The sequence below is a fragment of the Cetorhinus maximus genome, chromosome 4, assembly GCF_964194155.1.
Source record: "Cetorhinus maximus chromosome 4, sCetMax3.hap1.1, whole genome shotgun sequence".
Taxonomy (NCBI): Eukaryota; Metazoa; Chordata; class Chondrichthyes; order Lamniformes; family Cetorhinidae; genus Cetorhinus; species Cetorhinus maximus.
This window is the reverse complement of record NC_135882.1, coordinates 70,348,221-70,375,848: the sequence shown is the minus strand read 5'-3', so window position 1 is coordinate 70,375,848 and position 27,628 is coordinate 70,348,221. Positions and strand designations below refer to the sequence as shown.

Sequence of the window (27,628 nt, the reverse complement as noted above, 5' to 3'; positions counted from 1 at the left end):
TCCTCCATCACCAGGTCTCTGGACAGATCATCTCCTAGCTCTCTACCAGGGACAATGAAAGGTTACCCTGCCACCAGAAACCTGGCAAAAATAAGTACTAGAGGATGTCCATTTGCAAAAGTAAAATGTCTGCCAAGAATTTGACACCCTCCACTAGACACAAGGCACCAACAATTTGCCACATCAGGATAGGAGCATTTGTGATTTTCCCATGCAAAGGAATATCCTCTGCCTCTTCATGTGAATGCAGCAATCTTTTTACAAAAGCAGTACACATCCTTACACCACTGCCTTTGCTGTCTCAGGCTTAGGTTTCAATGAGGTGCTGATTGGAGACCAGTCATTTTTCTTGAAGCACACAATTTCTCATGCCTGACCAAGGTTGGCATAGGCAATGGTACAGTGGCAGACCATCTACCTCATTCTTTCACTTCTGGGTAATACATGATCTGGGGCAGGAGACCCAGCAAGGATAAAGAGGGCCCATGTCCTCAAAGAAGGGTACAGACCATCAAAACCTCGGTGGCCAAACTGAAATGTTTTTAGATGAACCATAAATTGCCCAACTGGAGTCATTTCAACTTTAGAATTTGTTCTGGACCTGATCTTAACTAGAATTTAAAAGCCAGCATCTGGTTGCATTGATTTACAATATCCTGTCACACACTCTATACAGTTTGGCACCATTTTAAAATTGAAGTGTTATTTATGGGAGCTAAATGCTGCTAAACAAGCATACTAACTTTTGCTGACACTGGAAATTTATAGACAGATTAAGAAAGAGCCATTAATTATGCATTTTTAAGTAATTGTTCTTAACTAAACCTATTGTGCAGTACAGTAACTAACATCATAAATATTAATTTGGTTCCGATGAAAAGCTACCCCAAATTTGAGAGCCTCTGCAATTTTGGCTTGTTGGTTGGTTGTTTGCAACTTTGGGGGTGGGTGGTCACAGAATACAACTGTTCAAAACTTAGAACCTAGATTAAATAAGTATGGACGTACAGTTTTCAATTGTCAATACATAGGCTTAGAAATTATTCATCAATTACATATTCTGTAGTTTTTAACTCCCTTGTATATCTTATATATCAGGTTGCTTTGTTGAGAGCACATGCTGGAGAACACTTACTGCTTGGAGTGGCAAAACGATCCATGTTGTACAAGGATGTTCTATTACTAGGTAAAATTCCCTGACACTCATATAGTGAGCAATTCTTATTTTAAAAAAATGCAGCACTGACCACTCATGCTATTTTCAACAGGGAATGATTATGCTATACACCGCAACAGTCCAGAAATGGAAATTAGTCGCGTGGCAAATAGGATTTTGGATGAGTTGGTGCAGCCTTTCCAAGAAATTCAGATCGATGACAATGAATATGCCTGTTTGAAAGCAATAGTTTTCTTCGATCCAGGTGAGTACTAATTTTCACATCAAAAAGAAGATTTAGCATTACATCACTGTGACAACTAGGCATTTCAAGTTTTGAATTGCTGAATTTGAGGTTTGAATTTAAAATGAAATACCTTTTGAAAATGAAACTGTTTCTTTTCAGGCATCAGAAATAATTTTGCAAAACTGACCAAGAACCCACAATAGGAATTGAGACAGGTGGTCTCCACGCCTGGGGCAGCATTTTACGTCCTGCAGGCGGGCGGGCGCCCAATCTGATCGGGCGTAAAATTGCGCGAGAAGACATCGGGCAAGCGTCCTGACACCACCGTGCACTCGCGTGATATTTCACTTGGTGGGCGTGTGCAAAAGTCGGAAGCACGCCCGCCAACAATTAAGAGGGCAATTAAGCCCATTAACGGCGCAATTGATTCCGATCTCTTGTTACCCGTCCAACTTTACGGTTGGTGGGCGGGCAAATCAACCAGGTGGCCTTTGCATTTTTCATCAAACCTCATCCAAGGGTGTGATGAAATAAACTAAATAAATTTCCGTGGACAGAATTTTTATCAGCTATGTTTTCAGGCAGTTGATTATGATGCATGGACACTTTTTTCAGCTTTTAAAAGCTTTATTTTAGCTTTTTCAGGTCTCCACCTCCCTGAGGCAGCTGTCTGCCTTCAGGGAGCTTTATCGCAGTGTTCACCCACACCCGCGGAAATATCATTGCCCGCCCTCTTTCCGCCCCACCCCAGCAGCACTGAGCATTTCAGCGCGCAGTTCACGCTGGCTGGCCGCTAATTGAAATCGCGGCCGGGGGCCGATCGCGGTTGGCAGCCTGTTTCCCGACCGCTCCTGGGCCAATCGATTGGGCGTGCCCGCCAAAGGTAAAATTCAGGCCCTGAATTCTAAACATGTGCTCCCACCTAGCAAGGTTCTATATTCAGACTGTGGTTTTATAAAATGACCCTCATCATAATGGGCCTGATTTTCACTCCAGATGCAGGTAGCTTGAGTTGGAAAATTTCCCAGCCTGTTGCACTCACCTCAAGAGAAAGTGACCCATCAGACCCGATTTTCACCCCAGGGAGGTGAGTGCAGGATGGAGTTGGGCCTAGCAGCTGCCCACTCAGATCAAAGGTAGTCACAGTGGATGTCAAGTGCCAAAGCAGGCTGTTTAAAGGCCTACCTCAGTTCTCTGGGACTTCTCCCAGTTGTTTCTTTAAATTTTATGCCCTTTACACCGCATCACCTCCCCACCTGCTCCCATGTCTTTATGCCAACCCATACCCCCACCCCCACCACCCTTTGCCCTTACACCCTCCATTACATCTTACCCAGTATCCACCTTGGGCAGGTCTCAGGAGCCATGTTGAGATGAAATAAAATAAAGGTCTAAATATCTATCAGAGCCTTCACTATCTTTAAAAAACAACACTGCCATGCATGAAAGCTCATTAAAAACTTATAAATCCCTTATAGTACTTAATCTCTTATAAACACAAACAACCTTGTATTCATAACTCCACATCAAAGACAGATAATCTTTTAATAACCTCTTTGAGCTGTTAATCAAACTGTGAACTCAATACACCCTGCTGAGATAATTGTAGGTGTGGAAAGCAGCTACGCATTAACAATGATAATGATAGCCCTTGGAAAAATAGCAACAAACAGCTATTGTAACTACTAGAACAGTTTTTTCAACTGTATGAATTGTTGTCTTCCCCCTATATTGTTATTCTTACAAAGCGTCCTGATGAGTGCAAGGCAAAAAGCTTCGACATGTCTCTTCTTTCAGCAACACTCAAGTTCTGTACTACCAAACAACTATAATTATAACAGTTAAGCAAGCTGGAAAATAGACTTATGACTTCATCAGAGGGACAGAGATGACATTTGTGGGTCTGGATTTTTGCCACGGATGCAGAAAACAAGGAGCCGGGTTTGTTTTTGTGTCAGAAACCCACCTCCATGGGAAACTGAATGAGCTTTGGATTTTCCCAATGGTGAGCCCTGAATAGATATGGAGAGGGGTTTTCTGTTCCAATTAAAGCTAGTGGGGGCAGGAATGGATGCAGGTTTCAGAAACCCAAGGCAGCCATCACTAAGGCTGCTGCTTCTCCTGAGGCAGAGCTTGTGCCAAAGCCTGCCCCTGCACCACAGGTAAGTGAGATGTCACAGAGCAGTTGGAGGCCTGGCACCCATAAGGGAGAGGAGGAAGGCCCCTCTCCTGGAGGGTGGCAGGAGGAGGCCACCTTGTCATGCTGTAGGGGCACTTCTCTGTTCAGCATCATCTCCTTCGACCTCCAATTCCTCTTCCTAATTTACCTCCTACTCCTCCAGGGCCCCTCTGGAGGACTATGTTATGGAGAGTGCAGCAGACTACCACAATGAAGGAGCATCTTGAAGGAGGGTATTGAAGGGCACCACCCAGCCGTTCCACGCACCGGATCTTGTGCTATCTTAGCTTGCAGTGCCCCACTAGTTGTGAACCTGATGTGTTGTCCAGCCTTGGTGAAGTGAGCATTGTCACCTGGATGATGTGCTGGTGTTAAGACACCTGTGAGATGCCACAGAGGTCCGTACTGACAGGGGCACAGATGTCTATGACCATCTGCCTAGAGAGCCGCAGTCTCCTTCAGCACTGGTTCTCAGTCATCTACCAGTCTCTTTGCCTCTGCCTGTAGATCCTGTGCTCAGGGTAGTGTCACTTTATCCTTTGTGCTTCTCGTCCCTCTCCCCTGGCCTCGTGATGCCCAGTGCTCTGCTCTTCCTGTGCAGCCCTCAGTTTCTAAGGCCTGAATTTTCCCTGTCGGCAATTTGGGGGCAGGGCCCGCTCACCGATGGGAAAATGACGCGGGATGATGTCGGGAGAAACCCCTGACTTTAAATTTTTAGGAAGGCGGACAGCGAAATCAGCTGTCCGCCCGCGGACCTGTCAATGGACAACTGAGGCCATTGACAGAGTAATTACGATAATTAAAGACCTGCCTGTCCAACCTTAGGCTGGTGGGCAGGCCAGGAGCCCCAGTGGGTTCCTGATAAAGCATGAAACCTCATTCACTGGCGGGATGAGGTTTCATGTCCATTTTTTAAAACTTTAACACATTTTATGTGATATTTATTAACATGTCCCATCTCGTGTGACATTGTCACATGAGGGGGACATGTTAATAATTTTTTAATTTTTAAAGTTTTTTGGACTGTCAGTAATCTCCCTGAGACAGCACTTTCGCATGCGCGAAAGAGCGCACTTTGACAGTTGGGGATTCCCTCCCCACCCCTGCACAGGAAGCACATAGCGCTTCCTGTCGGTAGGGCCGCTGGGCGGGCCTTAATTGGCCCGCCCACTCAAAACGGCAGCAGGTCCCGTTTCGGTGGCGGGGGTCGGCTGTCCGCCCGCCGCCGAGCCAGTGGGGCCCGCACGCCCACCAAGGGCAAAATTCTGCCCTAAGAGTGCAGCACCCATTTTCAGCTGCTCTCTTCTTAGTGCTCAGGTGGAGTCCAAGCAGCCTTGACCACTGCTCTGTCGTCCACGTGATGCTTGGGGGGTGATGACCCCTCTGAACTGGCAAAATTCTTAATGCTGGCTCCTCCTCCGACCTGTAATGGGCTACTGCAACTTTAATTCCAAAGGGATAAACCCTTAAATCAGTGAAAAGTATGTACACTTAGCGTTTTAAACTTTTCTCGCCACCCCAACATGTCCTCGTCTGCCTGAAGTTGGCCTGAACACCAGCCACCTCCAGGAAGATTGCTAAAGGTTGCAGAGTGGGGCTTTTAACAAGCCCTTAGCTATTTTAATTGGCCTGTTTAGGAGCGCGAGTAGGTTTGGAGGCCGGTGTGACCGTCCTCTCCTGGCTCTTGGGAAGATTGGCGATGCCAGAAACAGAAGCGGGACGTCCAGCCGCAAGGCATTGCCACCATTTTTTCAGGTCACGCGCCTTTATTTCGACCCGAATCAGCTGGAACTTCTCACCATACGCAAGAAATAACTTCCTTTAAGCATAATTGCATTGAAGTGCATAATCCTGTGACACATGTCGGGAATGCTGGGATCAGCATGGTTTCTGTCACATTGAAGAGATGGTGTGAGCATGTGAATGTGTTGTTATACAAGGAGGCAGCACCTTCATCAGAACTAACCTACCCCCTTCCACCGGTTGTTGCCTCACCATATTGATTGCAGGAAAATAGACCTGATGGCATTAGTGAGATCAGTGAAATGCTGATAAGCAGTTGTCTCTATGTGATCCCAAGCCTGTGGAACTGAAAGAGAACACATGTTCCACAGCTCAAGGCTGAACATTCATGAGCTACAACTGACATCAAGGCCTCTGCCAGTGGGCATTCTGCTGCAAATGTCTGTGGTGATGTACAGTTCCGTGAATCTATCTCCATGTTGGCCCTGAGCGCTAGTAAATCTCCAATGACTGTAGTAAGGTTCTTTGCTCAAAAAGCATTCTTCCTGTAAAAGCAGGACTCATGACGCCCAAATTTATGGAGTCAACCGATAAGAACAGATATCAGTTTTCCCTTCAGGCAGCAAGTCCCCGCTCCTTCCCTGCTAACAATTAGAAACATGAATAGGCCATTCAGCCTCTCCAGCTCCTTCCAGATTCTGCATGATCTGTGTGAAAAAGTGCATAACCGGCCTAACTCTAATTTTAATCTTCTCCTTCACTTGTGTCTGTGGATCACTGCATCAACCCTCTTACACCTTGTTTTCTAAATCTTGCTGGATGGATAAATCTGAGCTGATACTTGCAGTGGTAGCAGTGAATGCCACAGGTGCTGTAAGTGCTGGGCTGCTCAGGGCCATTGGCTTCCTAACACAGAGCTACAAAGGAAAGAGACGTTGTCCTTATTGAAATTTGAAGTATATTTTATCACACACTGTGCCAAATGGGGCCAAATCTTCCGTCTCCGGATTGTCAGAGACCGGACACATGACTGAGGATGGGCACCAGGACCTTGTGGAAGTCCTGACGTGCGAACTTACGTGGGAATTCCCCGGGAAGTTTTAATTTCTGATGGGCAATTCTCTGCTCCTCGGGACCCTGTGCAAAAGTCTCCGACTTTGAGTTAGCCGGAGACTATGGACAGTTCTGCGGTACTTACCTGGTGTTTTATCCAGGAAATGTTAGACAGATTAAAACCTAGTCTAACGTCTCAGGAACTACACAACTGCACCCCCCCCCCTCCCCATCATCACTCCCTGGTCCCCAGACAACCTCTTCCAATCACCCAACTACCCCTCCAGACTGAACCTGATTACCCTCCAACCCAACCCGACCTGACTACCCCTCCATGCCACCTGATTACTCTCATGACCACTCGACTAACACCCCAACCCAACCTGCCAACCCACTCATACACCTACCCACAAACCCATCAACCCACCAAACCCACCTCTGTTATTTCCACACCCTACCTGCCACATCCACCCACCCACTTCATCCACCTGCCCACTACCCACCTCACCTACCTTACCCACTTACCCACCTTGCACACATACTCACCTCACACACCTATCCACCTCACCCATCTACCCACCTACCAACTTACCTACCTCACTCAACTACCTAGCTCACCCGCCTGCCCACTTACCAACCTCACCCACCTACTTACTTACCCACCTATCCACCTCACCCACCTAGCCACTTACCCACCTCACCCACCTACTTACTTATCCACCTATCCATTTCACCCACCTAGCCACTTACTCACCTCACCATTTATTTTTATTCGTTCACGGGATGTAGGCATCACTGGATAGGCCAGCATTTATTTCCCATCCCTAATTGCACTTAAGAAGGTGGTGGTGAGCCACCTTCTTGAACCGCTGCAGCCCATGTGATGTAGGTATAGCCACAGTGCTGTTAGGAGGGGAGTTCCAAGATTTTGACCCAGTGACAGTGAAGGAATGGAAATATAGTTCCAAGACAGGATGATGTGTGACTTGGAGGGGAACTTGCAGGTGGTAATGTTCCCATGCATCTGCGGCCCTTGCCCTTCTAGGTAGTAGAGATCACAAAGTGCTGCTCCTGGCATGCGCTTCTGCACCCTTCATTGAACCTGGGTTGATCCTCTGGCTTGGTGGTAATGGTAGAGTGGGGGATATGTCAGGCCATGAGTTTACAGTTTGTGGTTGAGTACAATTCTGCTGCTGCTGATGGACCACAGCGCCTCATGTTCACCCAGTCTTGAGTTGCTTGATCTGTTCAAAATCTATCCTGTTTAGCACGGTGGTAGTGCCACACAACGCAATGGAGGGTATCCTCAGTGTGAAGATGGGACTTCGGTGGCCACCCCTACCAATACTGTCATGGTTAGATGAGGATTGGTTCCCTCACCACCTGTTGCAGAATCACAGAATCACAGTGCAGAAAAGGCCCTTCGGCCCATCGAGCCTGCACCGACACATGAGAAACGCCTGACCTACCTACCTAATCCCATTTACCAGCACTTGGCCCATAGCCTTGAATGTTATGACATGCTAGGTGCTCATCCAGGTACTTTTTAAAGGATGTGAGGCAACCCGCCTCCACCACCCTCCCAGGCAGTGCATTCCAGATCGTCACCACCCTCTAGGTAAAAAAGTTTTTCCTCACATCCCCCCTAAACCCCCTGCCCCTCACCTTGAACTTATGCCCCTTTGTGACTGACTTTTCAACTAAGGGGAACAGCTGGTCCCTATCCACCCTGTCCATGCCCCTCATAATCTTGTACACCTCGATCAGGTTGCCCCTCAGTCTTCTCTGCTCCAACGAAAACAACCCAAGTCTATCCAACCTCTCTTCGTAACTTAAATGTTTCATCCCAGGCAACATCCTGGTGAATCTCCTCTGCACCCCCTCCAGTGCAATCACATCCTTCCTATAATGTGGCGACCAGAACTGCACACAGTACTCCAGCTGTGGCCTCACCAAGGTTCTATACAAATCCAACATGACCTCCCTACTTTTGTAATCTATGCCTCGATTGATAAAGGCAAGTGTCCCATATGCCTTTTTCACCACCCCACTAATATGCCCTTCCACCTTCAGAGATCTATGGACACACATGCCAAGGTCCCTTTGTTCCTCAGAACTTCCTAGTGCCATACTTCCTTGTCAAATTACTCCTTCCAAATTGTATCACCTCACACTTCTCAGGGTTAAATTCCATCTGCCACTTATCTGCCCATTTGACCATCCCGTCTATATCCTCCTGTAGCCCAAGACACTCAACCTCACTGTTAACCACCCGGCCAATCTTTGTGTCATCCGCAAACTTACTAATCCTACCCCCCACATAGTCAACTATGTCATTTATATAAATGACAAATAATAGGGGACCCAGCACAGATCCCTGTGGTACGCCACTGGACACTGGCTTCCAGTCACTAAAGCATCCTTCTGTCATCACCCTCTGCCTCCTACAACTAAGCCAATTTTGAATCCACCTTATCAAATTACCCTGTATCCCATGTGCCTTTGCCTTCTTTATAAGTCTCCCATGTGGGACCTTGTCAAAGGCTTTGCTGAAATCCATATAAACTACATCAACTGCATAACCCTCAACTACACACCTGGTCACCTCCTCAAAAAATTCAATCAAATTTGTTAGGCATGACCTCCCTTTGACAAAGCCATGCTGACTATCCCTGATCAAACCTTGCCTCTCCAACTGGAGATAGATACTCTCCTTCAGAAATTTCTCCAATAGTTTCCCTACCACTGACGTGAGGCTCACTGACCTGTAGTTCCCTGGCTTATCTATACAACCCTAAATAGGGGAACGACATTAGCTGTTCTCCAGTCCTCTGGCACCTCCCCCATGGCCAGAGAGGAATTAAAAATTTGTGTCAGAGCCCCTGCGATCTCCTCCCTTGCCTCCCTCAGCAGTCTGGGACACAAATCATCCAGACCTGGAGATTTGTCCACTTTTAAGCCTGCCAACACCTCCAATACCTTGTCGCTCCCTATATCAATTTGCTTAAGAACCTCGCAGTCTCTCTCTCGGAGTTCGATACCTTCATCCTCATTCTCTTGGGTGAAGATGGACGTGAAGTATTCATTCAACACTCTAGCGATGTCCTCTGGCTCCACCCAGCTTATGGGCCCTACTCTTTCCCTGGTTATCCTCTTCCCATTGATATACTTATAGAATATCTTGGGATTTTCCCTACTTTTACCAGCCAGAGCTTTCTCATGTCCCCTCTTTGCTCTCCTAATTGCTTTCTTAAGCTCCACCCTGCACTGTCTGTACTCCACTAATGCCTCTGCTGATTTGCTTCCCCTGTACCTGCCAAAAGCCTCTCTTTTCCTTCTCATCATAACTTCAATATCTCTGGTCATCCATGGTTCTCTGGGCTTGTTACTCCTTCCTATCACCCTAGAGGGAACATGTTGAGCATTTCCTTTTTGAACACCCCCCACTGTTCCTCTCTAGATTTCCCCACAAGTAACTGTTCCCAGTCTACCTTGGCCAGATCCTGCCTTATTCTACTAAAATCCACTCTCCCCCAGTCTAATAGCCAAGTCCTTTATGACTCGACCAGTTTGGTCAGTAGTAATGCTACCAATCCACTCTTGGTGATGGACATTGAAGTCCCTCACCCAAAGTACACTCTGTGCTTTGCCACCCTCAGCGTTTCTCCAAGTGGTTTTCGACAAAGAGGAGCACTAATTCATCAGCTGAGGTTGGGGGTGATGTGGGTGGTGGTTGGTGGTGGAGGGGGGTGGCAGTACATGGTAATCAGTAGGAGGTTTCCTTGCCCATGTTTGATCTGATGCCATGAGACTTCATGGGGTCTGGAGTCAATGTTGAGGACTCCCAGGGCAACTCATGCTCAACTGTCTAGCACTGTGCTGCCACCTCTGCTGGGTCTGTCCTGTTGGTGGGACTGGACATACCCAGAAATGCGATGGTGGTGTCTGGGACACTCCGTGAGCATGACTATGTCAGGCTGTTGCTTGACTCATCTATGGATAGCTCTCCCAGTTTTGACACAAGTCTGCAGATGTTAGTCAGGATGAGCTTGCAGGGTCAACAGGGCTGTGTGTGTCCTTGTCATTTCCGGTACCTGGTTTAATTCCTTTTAGGCTTTGTAGCAGATTGTTACAACTGAGTGGTTGCTAGGCCATTTCAGAGGGCATTTAAGAGTCAATCACATTGCTGTGAGTCTGGAGTCACATGTAGGCCATACCAGACCAGGTAAGGACAGCAGATTTCCTTCCTTAAAGGACATTAGCAAACCAGATGGGTTCTTACAACAGCGGGTTCATGGTCACTATTACGGAGACTAGCTTTTAATCCCAGATTTAATAATTGAATTTAAATTCCCCCAGCTGCCGTGGTGGGATTTAAACACATTTCACCAGGGCTTTAGCTTAAGATTCTGGATTACTGGCCCATTGATATCACTACTATGCTACCGCCTCCACTGACATTGACATTACCACCTTACCCACCTACTCCCTTACCCATCTACCCCCTACCCACTTACCCACCTACCCATTCCACTCACTCACCCATTCACTCACTCATCCAGTCACCCATTCGCTAACATTCAGACTAGATATTTAAACTTATCATTCGGCAGATAATGCCATAAAAAGGGGGCATGTCCTGTCTTCCCCCGATTCTACTGCAATCCAGCCGAGTTCCCCGAGCGGTGCTGCACTGTGCATTTCTGTGAAGGGCCCGGTAGAAATGTGCAGCAGTATCGAATCAGGGTGAGTTACAAATGCAGTGGTAATCCAACGATCATTGCCGCTGCTCGGAAGACCTGGCCCATGGTCTTGTGCTTTATTCTATGAGCTAATACCAATAAGAGAGAAAGCAATGTGAGTAGGAAAAGCATGTTAAGGATGGTAGTAATCTGAGGAAGGAGATGCCCTCCAGCTTCAGCATCAAACTCTTCCTCTGGCCCTCTCACCCAGTGATCTAGGGTATGGCCTCTTCAAAGAGAAAGCTTGGTGGGATGTGAAGCTTCTTCCCAAGAGGATTGTTCCCTCCTGTAATGTGGAACCTTCACCTGCAAATAAGCAGAAGTAAAAGTTCAAGTTGTCAGGTACATGATCAAGTGTCATCATACATAGTGGTAGTGATTACATATTATGGAGATGCATTCAGTTGAAAACTTTTCCTTTGCAAAAGCTCTCTAAGGCTGAGGTGGATACAAATTGTCCTTTGGTACAACACAAAAAAATCGACGCTGTAGATGCTCTGATCAGTGTTAAGTTTGAAACGTTAGCTGTGATTCAGTCATTTGACACTGGGGGAGTGGCACATCTCAGGAAAAGACGGGCATACAGCCCAGACCTTTTGCCTATTACTTGTACTGAATGGAAATTCACCTGTATTATCCACAGAGATTAGTGGTACAATAAAACTCTTTTTTCATCTACTATATTTTACTAAACAAACCCTCACTATAAAAGGTCAGTTGCTATTGGGTAACTTTGTACTTCTTTGACACCCATTTGAGTTTGTGTTTTGATAACAGAAAGTGCTGGATAAATTCAGCAGGCCTGACTGCATTTGACACCTGCTGAGTTTTTCCAGCATTTTCTGTTTTTATTTCAGGTTTGCAGCATCGTCAGTATTTTGCTTTTATCTTGAGTTTGTGCTATGCTGTTGTTTGTAGCCTTTTTATCCCCTAGTGACAAATATGTGTCCAAATTTTATTTCATCTTGTTTTTATTTTGCTGCAGATGCTAAGGCTTTGAACAATCCATCAAAAATCAAGAATATGCGTTACCAAGTGCAAGTTAGTTTGGAAGATTACATTAATGATCGACAGTATGATTCCCGAGGGCGATTCGGAGAGCTGCTGCTGTTGTTGCCTACTCTTCAAAGTATAACTTGGCAGATGATTGAACAAATTCAATTTGTCAAACTTTTTGGGCTAGCTAAAATTGACAACTTGCTCCAAGAAATGCTGTTAGGAGGTATGTGTGATTTCATATCAAATCAAGTCAATTGTACGAGACAGTTTTTTTAAAGTAATCCAGTGTGAAACTCAAAATGGCATCAATGTTATCCTGTTTTAATCTTTTACCTCCATGTTATTGCTGGGAGTTCCTCCTGGGATCTCCTGATCAGCTAGTCAAACTTTGGCAGAAAATTGGTGAACACCCCAGAGAGACGTGTAAACAAGGTTTCCACCGAATTCTCAGTGGCCATTTGGGAAAATCTCAAAGGGATTCTTGCCACATATCTCATCGAGACTGTCTTTTTCAGTCAATTTTAATGTTTATTGTAACCCAAATTGTTGGCTGCATAAATTGGCTGCCATGTTTTCCTACCAAAATGAGTGACTACACTTCAAAAGGTACTTAATTGGTCTTAAGCGATTCTTTTTCAACCACCCATTTTTAATATTAGCTTTTCCCTAAAGAACAGTAGATTGGAAGATAGCCCATTCCCATGCCTCTGTATGCTATTCTGTATACAGCCTCTTGTTGTAGCCAAGGTAAAATATTCTACTAATACCTTCATTTCCTGTGATGAATCATCGTTTCTTCACTTGATTCCTCGAATTTGATACTCTTAAAATTGGCACTTCTTTGTGAGAAATTACAGACAAAACCCTGAGCCCTACAAATGACCAATATTTTGGTCAAAGAAGTAGGTGTAAAGGAATACCTCAAAAAAGGAAAGAGTTAGAGAGGTGGTGAAGTTTAGGGAGGGGATTCCAAAACATAGGGACTAGGCTGCTGAAGGCACAGCCACCAATGGCGGAGCGATTAAAATTGTGGATGTTCAAGAGGCTGTAATTAGAGAAGCACAGATATCTTGGGGTGGCGGGGGGTGATAGGGCTGGAAGAGATTACAGAAACAGGCCATGTCAGACCATGGAGAGATTTCAAAACAGGGATGCAAACTTTTAACGTTGGGTGTTATTTAACCGTGATCCAGTGTAGGCCAATAAGCACAGGTGAACAACATTTGGGCAGGATTTTTGGGTCGTCGGGTAGGCAGGGCGGAGGGCCCGGGAATGGCCGGGAAATGGTCTGCCGCCCGCAATCAGCTGCCAACCGCGATTTCACACTGGCTGGCCAATTAACGGGCAGCCAGTGTGAAAGCCGCTCTGAAAGGCTCAGCGTTGCCGGGGTGGGGGCGGGAGGAGTACAAGTGCAAAAGTCTGCGCATGCGCTGGGGAGCGAACACTGAAAACTCTCTGAAGGCAGAGAGCTGCCTCAGGGAGCTGAATAATTTTAAAACCAAAAATAAAGATTTATAAAACTTGGAAAAATGTCCCAACATGGGACTAACTCACAATAATATGAACAGAATAAAAATTCTGCCCAAAAATTTATATTTATTTTTTATTTAATTGTGGAAACCTCATCCCACCCATGGATGAGGTTTGCTAAAAAATCAAAAGGCTGCCTGGCCGATTCACCCGCCCACAAACCGTAAGGTTGGACAGGCAGCGAAAAATATGTTTAAGTGAATTGATTAAGGGCCTTAATAGGCCTCTTAATTGCCAGCAGGCACACTGTTGACACTCGCATGTGCCGGCCAACCGAAATATCGCGCAATGATGTTGGGGCGCTTGCCCGACTTCATCACGCACTATTTTACGCCCAATCAGGTTGGGTGCGCACCCGCCCGCAGTATGTAAAATCCTGCCCTTGGTGTGAGTTAAGACACTGGCAACATAGTTTTGGATAACCTGAAGCTTACAGCGGGTAGAGCGTGAGAGGCCGGCCAGATGTGCATTAGAATAGTCAAGTCTGGAGGTAACAAAGGCATTGATGAGGGCTTCAGCAGCAGAAGAGCTGGGGCAGGGGTAAAGACAAGCGATTTTATAGAAGTGGAAATAGGTGGTCTTGGTGATGGTGCAGACATCTAGCTGAATGCTCATCTGGGGTCAGATAAGACACAGAGGTTGCGAGCAGTCTGGTTTAGGTGCAGACAGTTGCCAGTGAGATTGATGAAATCAGTGGTGAGGGAGCGGATTTTGTGGCAGGGACCGAAGACAATAGTATCAGTTTTCCCAATATTTAATTGGAGGAAATTTCTGCTCAATCACACTTCCACAATCTCAACCCTGTGAGGTCCTCTTGAGGACAGGTGTGCCAAGGCGGTATAACTTTCCCATAGACCAGTCAAACAACAGGTTGACATAGTAATATTCACAGAACCATATATTCATTGAAATTGTATGCATGATTATTCTGTAATCCTGGTATTTGTATAACTTTGCTTTCATAAATAAAGTAAACACAACTGATCATTAACATCACATAGTGATTGCGTCAGCTCACCATTGTTTTATTATTTAGAGAAAGTTCAAGCGAAAGTTTCATTTGACTAGTTAATAAGAATAGTTCCAAAATTACATATTGTCTTCCAATCACATTGACAAAGTGCCCCAGCATCAACTCACATTTTTGTACAACTGCGTGTACTTTGACTGCAACATTTACCAGTTCTTTCCAGTTTTAATGAGTGTTCAGTTGACAAAAGTACACACAATGCATATTTACACAGCTGAATATCGAGATAAAAATTTTAACTGCTTCAAATTTTTGTTTAATTGCTATGTTTCAATTATAAATTAAGAAAAAAATCCAATGCATTTTGCCAGGATGGATTGTTGTATTCACCAAAAATTTGGATCTATTCATATTAGTTTATAAGCATTTATTTCAAGAAGCATGATTTTATCCAGGTCATATTTTAGAATGTTCTTTTCTTTTCCTTCTTTGTAGGTACGAGTGACCCATCGCACCTTCACCACCCTGTCCACCCTCATGTCGCCCAGGATCCAGTGACAGGCCAGACAATTTTGATCAGTTCAATGCCTGCAGCAGTTCACAGTGAACAAATGTGTATGTTTTCTTTTCACATAGCTGAGTGTGGGTTTTTAATATAGAATTGTAAATAGGTTTAGGGCGGAACGTCCCAGGTTTGCACTAAGTGCAGTAGCGGGTAGGAGGGAGGACGTTTACCCACCGGCTGCAATGGCAGCTTTTCACGCCATATCGTCCCAATCCCTCCAAATTAATCATGCATTTCTGGGAGACACGCCATTTCGATAGCAGGTGGGCTCTCAATCACCCGCCGAGCCGTCACCTTGCCACTTCCTCAGTCCAGGCACCATGTTTAAAGTGCAGCTGCGCGCACACCTCTCAATGCTTCCAACCCAGGACTGCTGCACAGCGCTCCAAAAGGCGAGAAGACCCAAATCTGTGATGCATCCCTAGACGACTCCTGGACACCATTGGAGCCTAACGCAATGTCCTCTACCCCCTGCTCTGGCCGCAAAGCTTCAGAGGCCCGACTTCAAGCATGTCAATGGAGCTGCTGGTGAACAATCTCAGCTGCAGAATAATGCTCACTTTTCCAAGCACATGCCCACTTCCCTCACCACCCTCTCCACCCACTACCGTGACATGTGCTTGAGTACTTCCTTCAGTCTGCCTATACTGCCTTGACCCCCGCCTCCTCCACCCACCAGCCTGACCCACACTGGAGCCCCTGCCCCAGCACCCCACTAAAAGCCAGCCGGGAAAAAGAGACTTGCCTGTGCCGCCCCAAATGTGCAGGGCCTCATCCTTAATGTCCTACAGGCGATGCTCAGGTAGTGTGCAAAGTTGTGTGCATTCACCTCCGAGTTCCCCTCGAAGTTCAGTTTGCCAGGTGCACGCCTTTTAAAGGCAGTCGTGAACACACCATTCTGAAGTCACACTGGCATTGGTGGTAAATTTGACGGGGGGGGATGATTCTGGTGAGCAGGGCTTATAATTAGATGCAACTGTGTTAAAATGACATTCCTGACGTGGGAAACATGGCTCGTTATTGGCGGTGGAGCGGATGATCACAAACTGATTTCACTACGGTGTAAAACCAATTTTTTGGCCTTCTCTCCATATTGTTTCCCCCCCAGCACCCACCCGCCATGACGCCCGATGCCAATGGGACTGGAAAATCCCGGCCATAATCTATTCAGGCCATTAAATTATCAATTAACTTGAATTTTTCACTGTCCGTCCAACCTTACAGCAGGCGAAAAGGCCAAATGGCCTTTGCACTTTTTAGAAAACCTTATTCACGGGCAGGATGAGGTTTTCTAAAGCAATTAAAGATAAAATAAAAATTTTAAAACTTAATTAATAACATGTCCCTGCTCATGTGACAGAGTCACATGAGGGGACATGTTTCATTACAGTTTTATTTTCTTTATTTTTTTTAATTGGGGCTGATGGCCAAAAGCTTGATCAAAGAGGTGGGTTTTAAAGACTGTCATGAAGAAGGAAAGCAAGGTAGAGAGGCAGCCAAGTGTAGGGAGGGAATTCCAGAGCTTAGGGTCTAGGCTGCTGAAGGCACAGTCACTACTGATGGAACAATTAAAATCAGGGACAGTCAAGAGACTAGAATTAGATGAATGCAGATACCTCGGAGGGCTGTGGGACTGGTGGGGTTATTAAGTGATTTTAGAAGGGATAAAAATTTAAAATTGAGGCATTGCTTGACTGGGAATCAGTATAGGTCAGCGAGCACAAGGGTGATAGGTGAATGTGACTTAGTGCAAGTAAGGACGTTGGCAGCAGTATATTGGATGACCTCAGTTTATGGAAAATAGAATGTGGGATGCCAGAACACAGGGCAGAAACAAGCAAATGGCCTGTTAAGGCAGGGCCCATCAGAACTTTATTACTTTGTAGCATGATGTGAGGGACCAGATGGGATGCTGTGCACAGTAAAAATGAAGAAGACAATAAAGATGCTGGAAGCCTTAAGTAAAGCTGGAGTTTTGATATTCCAGAGATGGAAGCACAGCATTTCACTGTATAGTATTACAACACTTCACTAACAAATGACTTAAGTATTAATTCTGTTTTAGAGGTGGTATGTGAGAGAACATGTGTTCTGTGTTTTCTTATCTCATTAGACATATATTTGCCATTAAAAACACCATGACTGCAACCATAGCATTTATTTTGTGTGCATTTCTCTGCAGCTACTCCAGAAACCCCACTACCATCTCCTCCACAAGGTTCAGGACAGGAACAATATAAACTTGCTTCAAACAACCTCTCAGTTATTTCTCAACAAGTGCCATTACCAAAGCAGAAAGGCTTGTGATGCCAAACTTATTTTTAAGAATGACAGCTTGTGCTTTCTGCACACTTCAAAACCAGGAACCTGAGTTATGTTATCGAACTGCAAGCAGGATCAAGCCACAGGTGGAATGCAACACTGTCATTTTGTACTGTCTGTATCAATGGCTGTTTAATTCTTGACTTTGCCAACACTTGTTTTTGTGGGGTTTACCATTACAGGAGCAAAAAGGTATTGCTCTTAAACACAAGTTGCAATCTCAGGTTAATATTTCAAAGGGATTTGGTCAAAGTTATTTGTATAATGTCAAAAAATCTTGGTTAATAGCAACAGTTCATGGCATAATTTTTATAAATTATAGATTAGATTTATCAATTTACATCTGGCTGGTTGTTTCACTATTTTTCATTTTGATGTAGCCGTAATTTAGATCTGTGACAATGAATAAATAGACTATTTCATACTGGGTTATGTATACGCTGTAAATTTTGCCTTCTAACACTGGATTTAATTCAGTTTTTTAAGGTAAGTGAAAATTGATGGCGACGAATTAAAACCGATAAACGACCGAATGTCTTACAAGATTGTAACCGAATGTCTTACAAGATTGTAACCCAACCAAGGGTACTGATGATATCACAACTGTGAAACTCAGATGTATAATATTATTGCCAACATCACATTACCAGATATATTTTTTTCATTGTATATAACTGTGTTTAAACTCTTTCCTGTTTTGAGTCTTGCCATTTAAATTTGTAGCTTATAGTATCAGCCCTGATATATCTCTTAGCAGCAGCATTGTGACTGCCGGCTTTACCACGTGGTTTCACATTGCATGACCAGAAGAGGGAGCTTTACTGAAAAATAACACAACTCCTTTATATCAGAATACTTGCTGTACTATTCTGTACCTGTTTATGAAATGTGTGGTAATCTCAAATCAGATTAGCTTCCAGAGTAATATCAAAGCTTAACATTTAATGCTTTAATGTTGATCTGTAGATATTGTTGGTAAATAGATTTTGCTCTGATAGCTTTTGACTGAAAAGAAAGCTGCCTTAAATTGCGTGAATGCATCTTTTCTTCTACCTTGTGGAAATGGGGTGAACCCATTTACAATTGTTTCCTGGTGTGTACATACAGAGTGACTAATTATATAATCATTGTAATTTATTCTGATGCAATGATCTATTTTATAAACATGAAATTATTTTTGTATGAATTATTGTGAATGAATCAAAAATTATCAATTTCTGGAAGAAAATCAATACTGGAATGTAAAGTATTCACAATTTTTAAACATTGGATTGCATTGTATAAGTGAGATGAGTGTTCAGTACGTTGCATGTACTTATTACGTTTTCAGAAAATTGGAGTTCTCCACATGTAAAAATACAAATAAATGTCAATACCTTTCGAATTATGAAGCATAATTTGACATCAGCTAACTCTGGTTTTGAGTACTACTTATGACTTTTGCACCTATTTTTAATTTGGTCTTGTGATGTGGCAGTTGCTGACAAGGCCATCATTTATTGCCCATCCAAAATTTCCCTTGAAAAGAGAATTTATGAAAGACCAATCATGTTAATCATTATTTGCCATAGTCATTATACTACTTATTTTTATACAGGTTATGTCAGATGAGTGTGAATGTCGGTTTGCATTTTGACAGCTGACTATACCTTTAACTGCCTCACATGGTCTCTCCCAATGAATCGTAAAAATGACGGCATAGAAGGAAGCCATTTTTTTATTTGTTTGTGTTTCTGAGTTTCTGGCTTCCTCACATTGGGATAATGAATATAAAAGCAAGGGAGAGATGTTGAATTTGTACGTTGCTGCTATTGGTGGTAAGACATTGCTGGTAAGACCACTTTACCTATGTGTCCTGAGGAAGGGTTTGTTGAGCTGTCTCATAAATGGCTGTCATCCATATGCTGACGGCGCGTAGGAATTCCAGCATTTTGACCCAGCGTTGATAGTGGAGCAGCAATATATGTCCCATTCAAAACTGTGTGTGCCTTGAAGAGGACCTTAGGGTGATGTGTTTGTGCGGCATTTAGCCCATTGCACCCGTGCCTGTTGGAGCAGTGAGCTCATCTTTTTTCCTTCCCACTCCCCTATATTTATTTATATTATTTTTAAATACTTAGTTTTCTTTTAAATTATGTTTCAGCAGTTAATTCTGGCAAAGCATTCCATTTTCTAGTAATTCCCTGTCTGAAAGGATTTCTTCTAACTTCCCCTTTCATTCTCTTGGTGATAGTCCAAAGTCCATGCCAATAAATGGAAACAATATTTCACTACTTACCATCTCAAAGCCTTTCATAATTTTTAAAGTATCTGTTAAATCACCCTTTAATCCTTTTTGTTCCAGTGAAAAATACCTTCTTTTTCCAATCTTCCTTTATGAATATACATTTTCATTTCTGATAAAATTTTGTGGAACTTTGCTGTATTCTTTCCCTGGCTCCATTATTCCTCCTGTAATAGGATGCATAGAACTGCATATAATTGTCCAACTGTGACCAATCCAATGTCTTGTACAAATTCAACATCTCTGCCTTGCTTTTATATTCGCTATCCCAATGTGAAAGTGCCAGAAACTCATTTGCCTTTTTATACCTTTTCTACCTGTATTGTGATCCTTTAAAGATCATTGTAGCTGTTCTCCTGGATCTCATTGAGAAAATGTAATACCTGCACCTTTGCAACTGAATAGAGTAGTCTTCATATTTGATTATATTTTAAAATTTCTGCAGCTTCCTAATTATTTATGAGCCTTGAAATTCCTTGGCTCATAATTTTTTTAAAATTCATTCACGGGATGTGGGCTTCGCTGGCTAGGCAAGCATTTATTGCCCACCCCTTGTTGCCCTTGAGAAGGTGGTGGTGAGCTGCCTTCTTGAACCGCTGCAGTCCATGTGGTGTAGGTACACCCACAGTGCTGTTAGGGAGGGAGTTCCAGGATTTTGACCCAGCAACAGTGAGGAACAGCGATATATTTCCAAGTCAAGATGGTGAGTGACTTGAAGGGGAACTTGCAGGTGGTGGGGTTCCCTTCTATCTGCCACCATATAGGTGGTAGTGGTCGTGGGTTTGGAAGGTGCTGTCTACAGAGCCTTGGTGAATTCTTGCAGTGCATCTTGTAGATGGTACACACTGCTGCTACTGGGCATTGGTGGTGGAGGGAGTGAATGTTTGTGGATGTAGTGCCAATCAAGCGGACTGCGTTGTCCTGTCCAGCTTCTTGAGTGTTGTGGGGGCTGCACTCATCCAGGCAAGTGGAGAGTATTCCATCACACTCCTGACTTGTGCCTTGTAGTTGGTGGACAGGCTTTGTGGAGTCAAGAAGTGAGTTACTCGTCACACGATTCTTAGCCTCTGACCTGCTCTTGTAGCCACAGTATTTATATGGCTAGTCCAATTCAGTTTCTTGTCAATGGTAACCCCAGGATGTTGATAGTGGGGGATTCAGTGATGGTAATGCCATTCAACATCAAGGGATGGCGGTTGGATTCTCTCTTGTTGGAGATGGTCATTGCCTGGCACTTGTGTGGCGTGAATGTTACTTGCCACTTGTCAGCCCATGCCTGGATATTGTCCATGTCTTGCTACATTTGGACATGGACTGCTTCAGTATCTAAGAAATAGAGAATGGTGCTGAACATTATGCAATCATCAGTGAACATCCCCACTTCTGACCTTATGATGGAAGGAAGGTCATTGATGAAGCAGCTGAAGATGGCTGAGTCTACGACACTACCCTGAGGAACTCTTGCAGTGATGTCCTGGAGCTGAGATGACTGACGTCCAACAACCACAACCATCTTCCTTTGTGCTAGATATGACTCCAACCAGAAGAGAGGTTCCCCCCAATTCCCATTGATTCCAGTTTTGCTACAGTTCCTTGATGCCACACTCAGTCAAATGCTGCTTTGATGTCAAGGGCAGTCACTCTTATCTCACCTTGGGAGTTCAGCTCTTTTGTGCATGTTTGAACCAAGGCTGTAATGAAGTCAGGAGCTGAGTGGACCTGGCAGAACCCAAACTGGGCATCAGTGAGCAGGTTATTGCTAAGCAAGTGCCGCTTGATAGCACTGTTGATGACCCCTTCCATTACTGATGCTCGAGAGCAGACTGATGGGGTGGTAATTGGCCGGGTTGGATTTGTCCTGCTTTTTGTGTACAGGACATACCTGGGCAATTTTCCACATAGCCGGGTAGATGCCAGTGTTGTAGTTGTACTGGAACAGCTTGGTTAGGGGCGCGGCAAGTTCTGGAGCACAAGTCTTCAGTACTATTGCCGGAATATTGTCAGGGCCCATAGCCTTTGCAGTATTTAGTGCCTTCAGCCGTTTCTTGATATAACGTGGAGTGAATCGAATTGACTGGGGACTGGCATCTATGATACTGGGGACCTCTGAAGGAAGCCGAGATGGATCATCCATCCGGCACTTCTGGCTAAAGATTGTTGCAAATGCTTCAGCCTTATCTTTTGCACAGCTGTGCTGGGCTCCTCCATCATTGAGGATGGGGATATTTGTGGAGCCTCCTCCTCCAGTGAGTTGTTTAATTGTCCACCACCATTCACGACTGGATGTGGAAGGACTGCAGAGCTTAGATTTGATCCGTTGGTTGTGGGATTGCTTAGCTCTGTCTATCACTTGCTGCTTATGCGGTTTGGCACACAAATAGTCCTTTGTTATAGCTTCACCAGGTTAACACCTCATTTTTAGGTATGCCTGGTGGTGCTCCTGCCATGCCCTCCTGAATTCTTCATTGAACCAGTGTTGATCCCCTGGCTTGATGCTAATGGTAGAATGGGGGAAATGGTGGGCCATGAGGTTAAAGATTGTGTTCGAGTACAATTCTGCCCACAGCGCCTCATGAATGCCCAATCTTGAGTTGCGAGATATGTCCAAAATCCAACCAATTTAGCACAGTGGTAGTGCCACACAACCCAAGGAGGGTATTCTCAATGTGAAGGCGGGATTTCATCTCCACAATGACTGTGCGGTGGTCACTCCTACCAATACTGTCATCGACAGATGCATCTACAGCAGGCAGGTTGGTGAGGATGAGGTCAAGTGTGTTTTTCCCTCACCACCTGCCGCAGACCCAGTCTAGCAGCTATGTCATTTAGGACTCGGTCAGTAGAGGTGCTACCGAGCCACTCTTGATGATGGACATTGAAGTCCCCCAACAAGAGTACATTCTGTGCCCTTGCCACCCTCAATGCTTCCTCCAAGAGATGTTCAACAAGGAGGAGCACTGATTCATTAGCTGAGGGAGTGTGGTACGTGGCAATCAGCAGGAGGTTTCCTTGCCCATATTTGACCTGATGCCATGAGACTTAATGGGATCTGGAGTCGATGTTGAGGACTCCCAGGGCAACTCTGTGTCACCACCTCTGCTGGGTCTGTCCTGCCGGTGGGACAGGGCATACCCAGGGGGTGATGGTGGTGTCTGGGACATTACCTGTAAGGTATGATTCCGTGAGGTTGACTATGTCAGGCTGTTGCTTGACTAGTCTGTGAGACAGCTCTCCCAATTTTGGCACTAGCCACCAGATGTTAGTAAGGACTTTGCACGGTCGACAGGGCTGCAATTGCCGTTGTCGTTTCCGGTGCCTAGTTAGATGCCGGGTGGTCCGTCCAGTTTAATTTCCTTTTTGTGTCTTTGTAACAGTTTGTTACAACTGAGTTGCTTGCTAGGCCGTTTCAGAGGGCATTTAAGAGTCAACCACATTGCTGTGGGTCTGGAGTCACATGTAGGCCAGACCAGGTCAAGACGACAACTTTTCTTCCCTAAAGGACATTAGTGAAACAGATGGGTTTTTACAACAATCGACAATGCTTTCATGGCCATCATTTGACTTTTAATTCCAGATTTTTATTGAATTCAAATTCCACCATCTGCCATTTTGTCTTCCTTCCAGGCATCAATGGAGCAACTGGCAGCTGCAACAGATCCCCAGCGGGCAATAGCCAAGGAGAACTCAGTGCTCCATTCCTAAATGCAGAGACTAAAGCTCTGGAAACACAAAGGCACTCATTGGAGTGAAGCAGGAACTGCAGCTTCCAGACTATGATGACCAATGTGTCTCAAGGCTTTCAGGATCTGATACCTCCCATTAGACAGCTATGCTGTTGGAGTCCACCTTCTCTCAATGCAGCAGCACATGCCAGGCCTCTGGCCTTTGTCCTCAGAGAACCAGTGGAATGTGGCAGACCAGGCTGTCCAGCACCACCTACAAGATATGCAGCCAGTACATTGATGAGAGTCATGTTGATCCTGTGGCACAGGCAGAAACCTGATGAGACTAGCCTTTAACATAGTAAAATGTCCCAAGGTGTTTTGCAGGTATTATCAAACAAAAAGGCACACCAAGCTACATAAGGAAATGTTAGACAAAGTGACAAATATCTTGATCAAAGAGCTAGGCTTTGAGGATGGCTCAGGGCTAGAAAGAAAGAGAGACTCACGGATGGAATGTCAGAGCTTAGGATCAATGAAGCTGTTGGCACAGTCACCAATGATGGAGTAATGCACAACAGGCCAAAATTGCAGGAGCACAAAGATCTAGGACCTAAGACCATTTTGGGAGCATCATCAGAAAACTATTTGGGGAATGAGTTGTGTCGCCACCACTCAGGGCAACTAGCTTGGGTAATAAATGCACCCTCATCAGCATTGCTCACATGCTGAGAACACATTTTAAAAATGACACCTGTGTTCCAATGTAGCCAGCACATCTCTTGCAATGGCTTCTCCTCCTATCCCTGCAATGAATTCATAGAAATACTGTAAGGTTCCACTCTTGGATTTCTTCATTTCCTCATTTACACCAACCCTCAGTATCATTACTTGCTAACCTCCATCAGCTTCTATATACATCAACTGATGACCCTCAGCTCTACCTCTCAACCACTTTTCTTGACTCCATGGTAAACTTTGTGTTTTCAGATTGCATATCTGACAGTAAATCACCAGCGAACTGGGAATTTCCTTCATTTGAACATTGACAGACGCTAGCTATTATGTTTCGATTCCTTAAGAAACTCTGTTATATTACCATTGATTCCATCCCCCTCCTCAGCTGCTTGTACAACCAGAGCAGATGGTGTACAGTTTTGTTTGACAAGGAATTAGTCTTCAAACCCTATACTTACATCTTACATCTATTGCTATAACATTGACATGTTCCACCCTCATCTCACTTCCACTGCCTCTGAAACCCTGGGGCCCTGATCCATTTTCACTGTTAACAGTGATTCTGCAACCTCCCAGTGTGAAGCACCCTCCTCTTAACCAACTCTCTGTTTTCAAAGAAAGAAATCTAGTGAAATGGCCAATCCTGAAGGACCAACAACAGCAGCCTGAAGTGGAGGATGGAAAGATTGGGAATGTAATGCAACATCAGTTTCTAACAGAAGACACAATGACCGGGATTTTCTGGCCCCAGTATGGCAGGTCCTGCCGTGGCAAATGTGGTGAGCCAGCTAAATGCTGGTTAATTTTGACAGCACTGGTAAATCCCACCGGCGGGCTGGAATGAATACATTTTGTGTAATGGCTGGGATTTAGTGCTAACAGTGGGAATCCGCACAACCAATTGGAGAACCAGTTGAGAGCCCCTCAGGCACTTAACTGGACAGCGTCGAGCCTTCTATGCAATCAAGCGCCCAGTGTAGTGGATGTTCCACCTCTGAGAGCTGTCGGCCAATCAGAGGCCAGCACCTCCCCATTGCTGGCAGTATAACCAGGTGTGGCGGCTTCTGTCGGTAAGGCTCAGCCTGACAATCTTTGCTGGATCACTGGAGACTGATGGGGATGGGGGCTACAGGGAGGGGATCACCGGAAAGTGGGGGACAAAGGGGTCGGAGACAAGGAAAGAGGCTGGCATGTGTGGAAAATATTTAATGACCCATAACTTCCAAGGAGTGACAATCATGGTCGGATTGCCCCTCCATTCCCTTTTGCTTACCATAGTTGGGAGTTGCACATTTCTTATCCAATCTTTTGACTCGGGCCTGGTGAGAAATATGCAGTGCAGCAGGCTCTCGAGGCCTTCAGTGCAGGGCAACAGTGTCGGGGGAAGAGAAGCCACACCTACATTTTACAGCGCTAGCTGCCATAAAGTAGGTACGCTTAAAGGTCCCAGCCACTTTAAGAAGCCAGGGAGAAGGTAAGTGTAGAAGGTCAGTGGATAGGATGGGGGATAGGATAGGATGGGTCAGGGGGGAAGTCTTGGATGGCCATGCTAAACCAGTGTCCTACACCACCTGCAGGACCTGGCTGCAAATTTCAGACAACTATAGGCAGGGCACACACCATGCATGGCCTGACCCATGGTGTTGAATATAAAATGGCCTACAAGATTCTTTAAAGGGAACACTGAGTGCCAGTCAAGAATTATTGCAGTTAAGTTTTCAAAATGATTTTTATGGTTTCAGAAGGTGCATGAATGTCTCCACAACAACCTTCTGGCCTGCTGACAATTCTTTCAAGCATCACCAACCCCACCTCACTCCGTGCCCTCTCAGGGGGATTGCCTTCTCTTTAAATGGATGCCTCAGGCTCAGATCTATGGAGGAACAGGTGAATTTCCTGTTGCCCCCTCCCCTGATCAGTAAGTTGACTGTTAGCACTCAGTGGGTGCCTTCAAGTTCAAATGAGACCCTATCATGAAAACTGTCCAGGTGCTCACTGCTGTTATTGGGGAGAGGTGCAATTTCCCCAGTCACACCTAACGCACACTATAAATGAATGCTGATCCCAAAGGGTGGATATCTAAAATGTTTGTCTTTAGTTTTACAGAAGTTTATAAATCTACTGTGTATTTACAGTATTTTGACAATGCGAGTAATACCAAGTACTCAAGCAAGATAGCTTCACTTATCTTCACTGCTTTCCTCCCTCAGCCTTTGTATTGAGCAACGTCACATCCTCAGTGACTTCAACCTCCATCTCAACACACTATGTTCTCTCTCTGCTCAGTTCACTGCCCTCTTATACTTCCTAAATCTCTCCCTCCTTGTAAACTCTCAACTCATATTCATGGCCTCACCACTCCCATTGTCTCAATCACAGATAGGGTCATTTCTAACCACTTGTATAATTCTCCACCAATATCCACTTTTCCCATCCCAACCCTACTTCCTTCTGCCTTGGATAAAACTTTCCCCCAATTCATTTAAAATTGCACTTTCAAAATCCCAATTTTCTATGACCTTGGCCCACACCACAACATTTTTGCAGCTATTGATTTGCGCAACCACGTCCTCCACCTTCAATGACCTCATCATCACGAAAAGCATTACTCACTCTCATCTTGGCCATTCCCCTTGGTGTGGCCCTCATCTCCACTTCCTTAAGCCTGAGAGAAACACTTGAATGAATATAGCTCATGGCTGGTTTAGCTATTCACTGTCGTGTCATTGAGTCATAGGCCAGGGTTTTTCAGTCGGCTTGTGTGGGCGGGCCTGACACGCCGACGCGTAAAATGACGCGTGCATCCCGACGTCATCGCGTAGTCCTGCGACATAAGGCCATTAACAAAGTAATTATTGTGATTGTTAACGCTGCCCATCCAACTTTAAGGTTGGTGGAAGGCAAAAAGCCCAAGCAGCCTTCGCGTTTTTTAGGGAACCTCATCCACGAGTGGGATGAAGTTCCCTAAAGCTTTTATTGAATAAATTTTTAAAATTTCATAAATATAAAAGCATGTCCCACCTCACGTGACATAGTCACATGAGGCAACATGGTTAAATAAATTTTTAAACCTTTCATTTAATTTTTTGAACATTAATTCAATCTCCCTGAGGCAGCTCCGTGCCTCAGGGAGATTGAAGTGCTCTTTCGCCCTGACTCTCCTTCCTCCTCCATCCGCACAGGTAGCGCTGAGCACTACCACTCGTGTTTTACACTGGGCAGACCTTAATTGGCCCGCCCACGTAAAATGGTAGCGTGGAGCCAATCGCGGGCGGCAATTGGCTCCACAACCACTCCCTCTGGGCCCAACCGCCGCCTGAAAAATTCAGACAATAGAGCCATAGATTTATATAGCACAGAAACAGGCTGTTCGGCCCTTCATGTCCGTGCCAGCCATCAAGTACCTATCTGTTCTAATCCCATTTTCCAGCGCTTGGC

At 45.0% G+C, this 27,628-nt stretch overlaps 1 protein-coding gene across 8 annotated transcripts in view; it reads left to right on the top strand.

The window, feature by feature from the left end:
• The window catches only part of LOC144679678 (hepatocyte nuclear factor 4-gamma-like), a 190,545-nt gene extending 171,655 nt beyond the window's left edge, over window positions 1-18,890 (top strand). For all 8 annotated transcript variants that reach the window (XM_078540286.1, XM_078540287.1, XM_078540285.1 and 5 more), the window contains 5 exons: window positions 1,099-1,186; window positions 1,269-1,421; window positions 12,106-12,342; window positions 15,115-15,234; window positions 17,367-18,890. In XM_078540286.1, the coding sequence (XP_078396412.1) occupies window positions 1,099-1,186; window positions 1,269-1,421; window positions 12,106-12,342; window positions 15,115-15,234; window positions 17,367-17,491 (723 nt within the window). In that variant the 3' untranslated portion in view covers window positions 17,492-18,890. The remainder of the gene's footprint in view (window positions 1-1,098; window positions 1,187-1,268; window positions 1,422-12,105; window positions 12,343-15,114; window positions 15,235-17,366) is intronic.
• The last annotated feature ends 8,738 nt before the right edge of the window (window positions 18,891-27,628 follow it).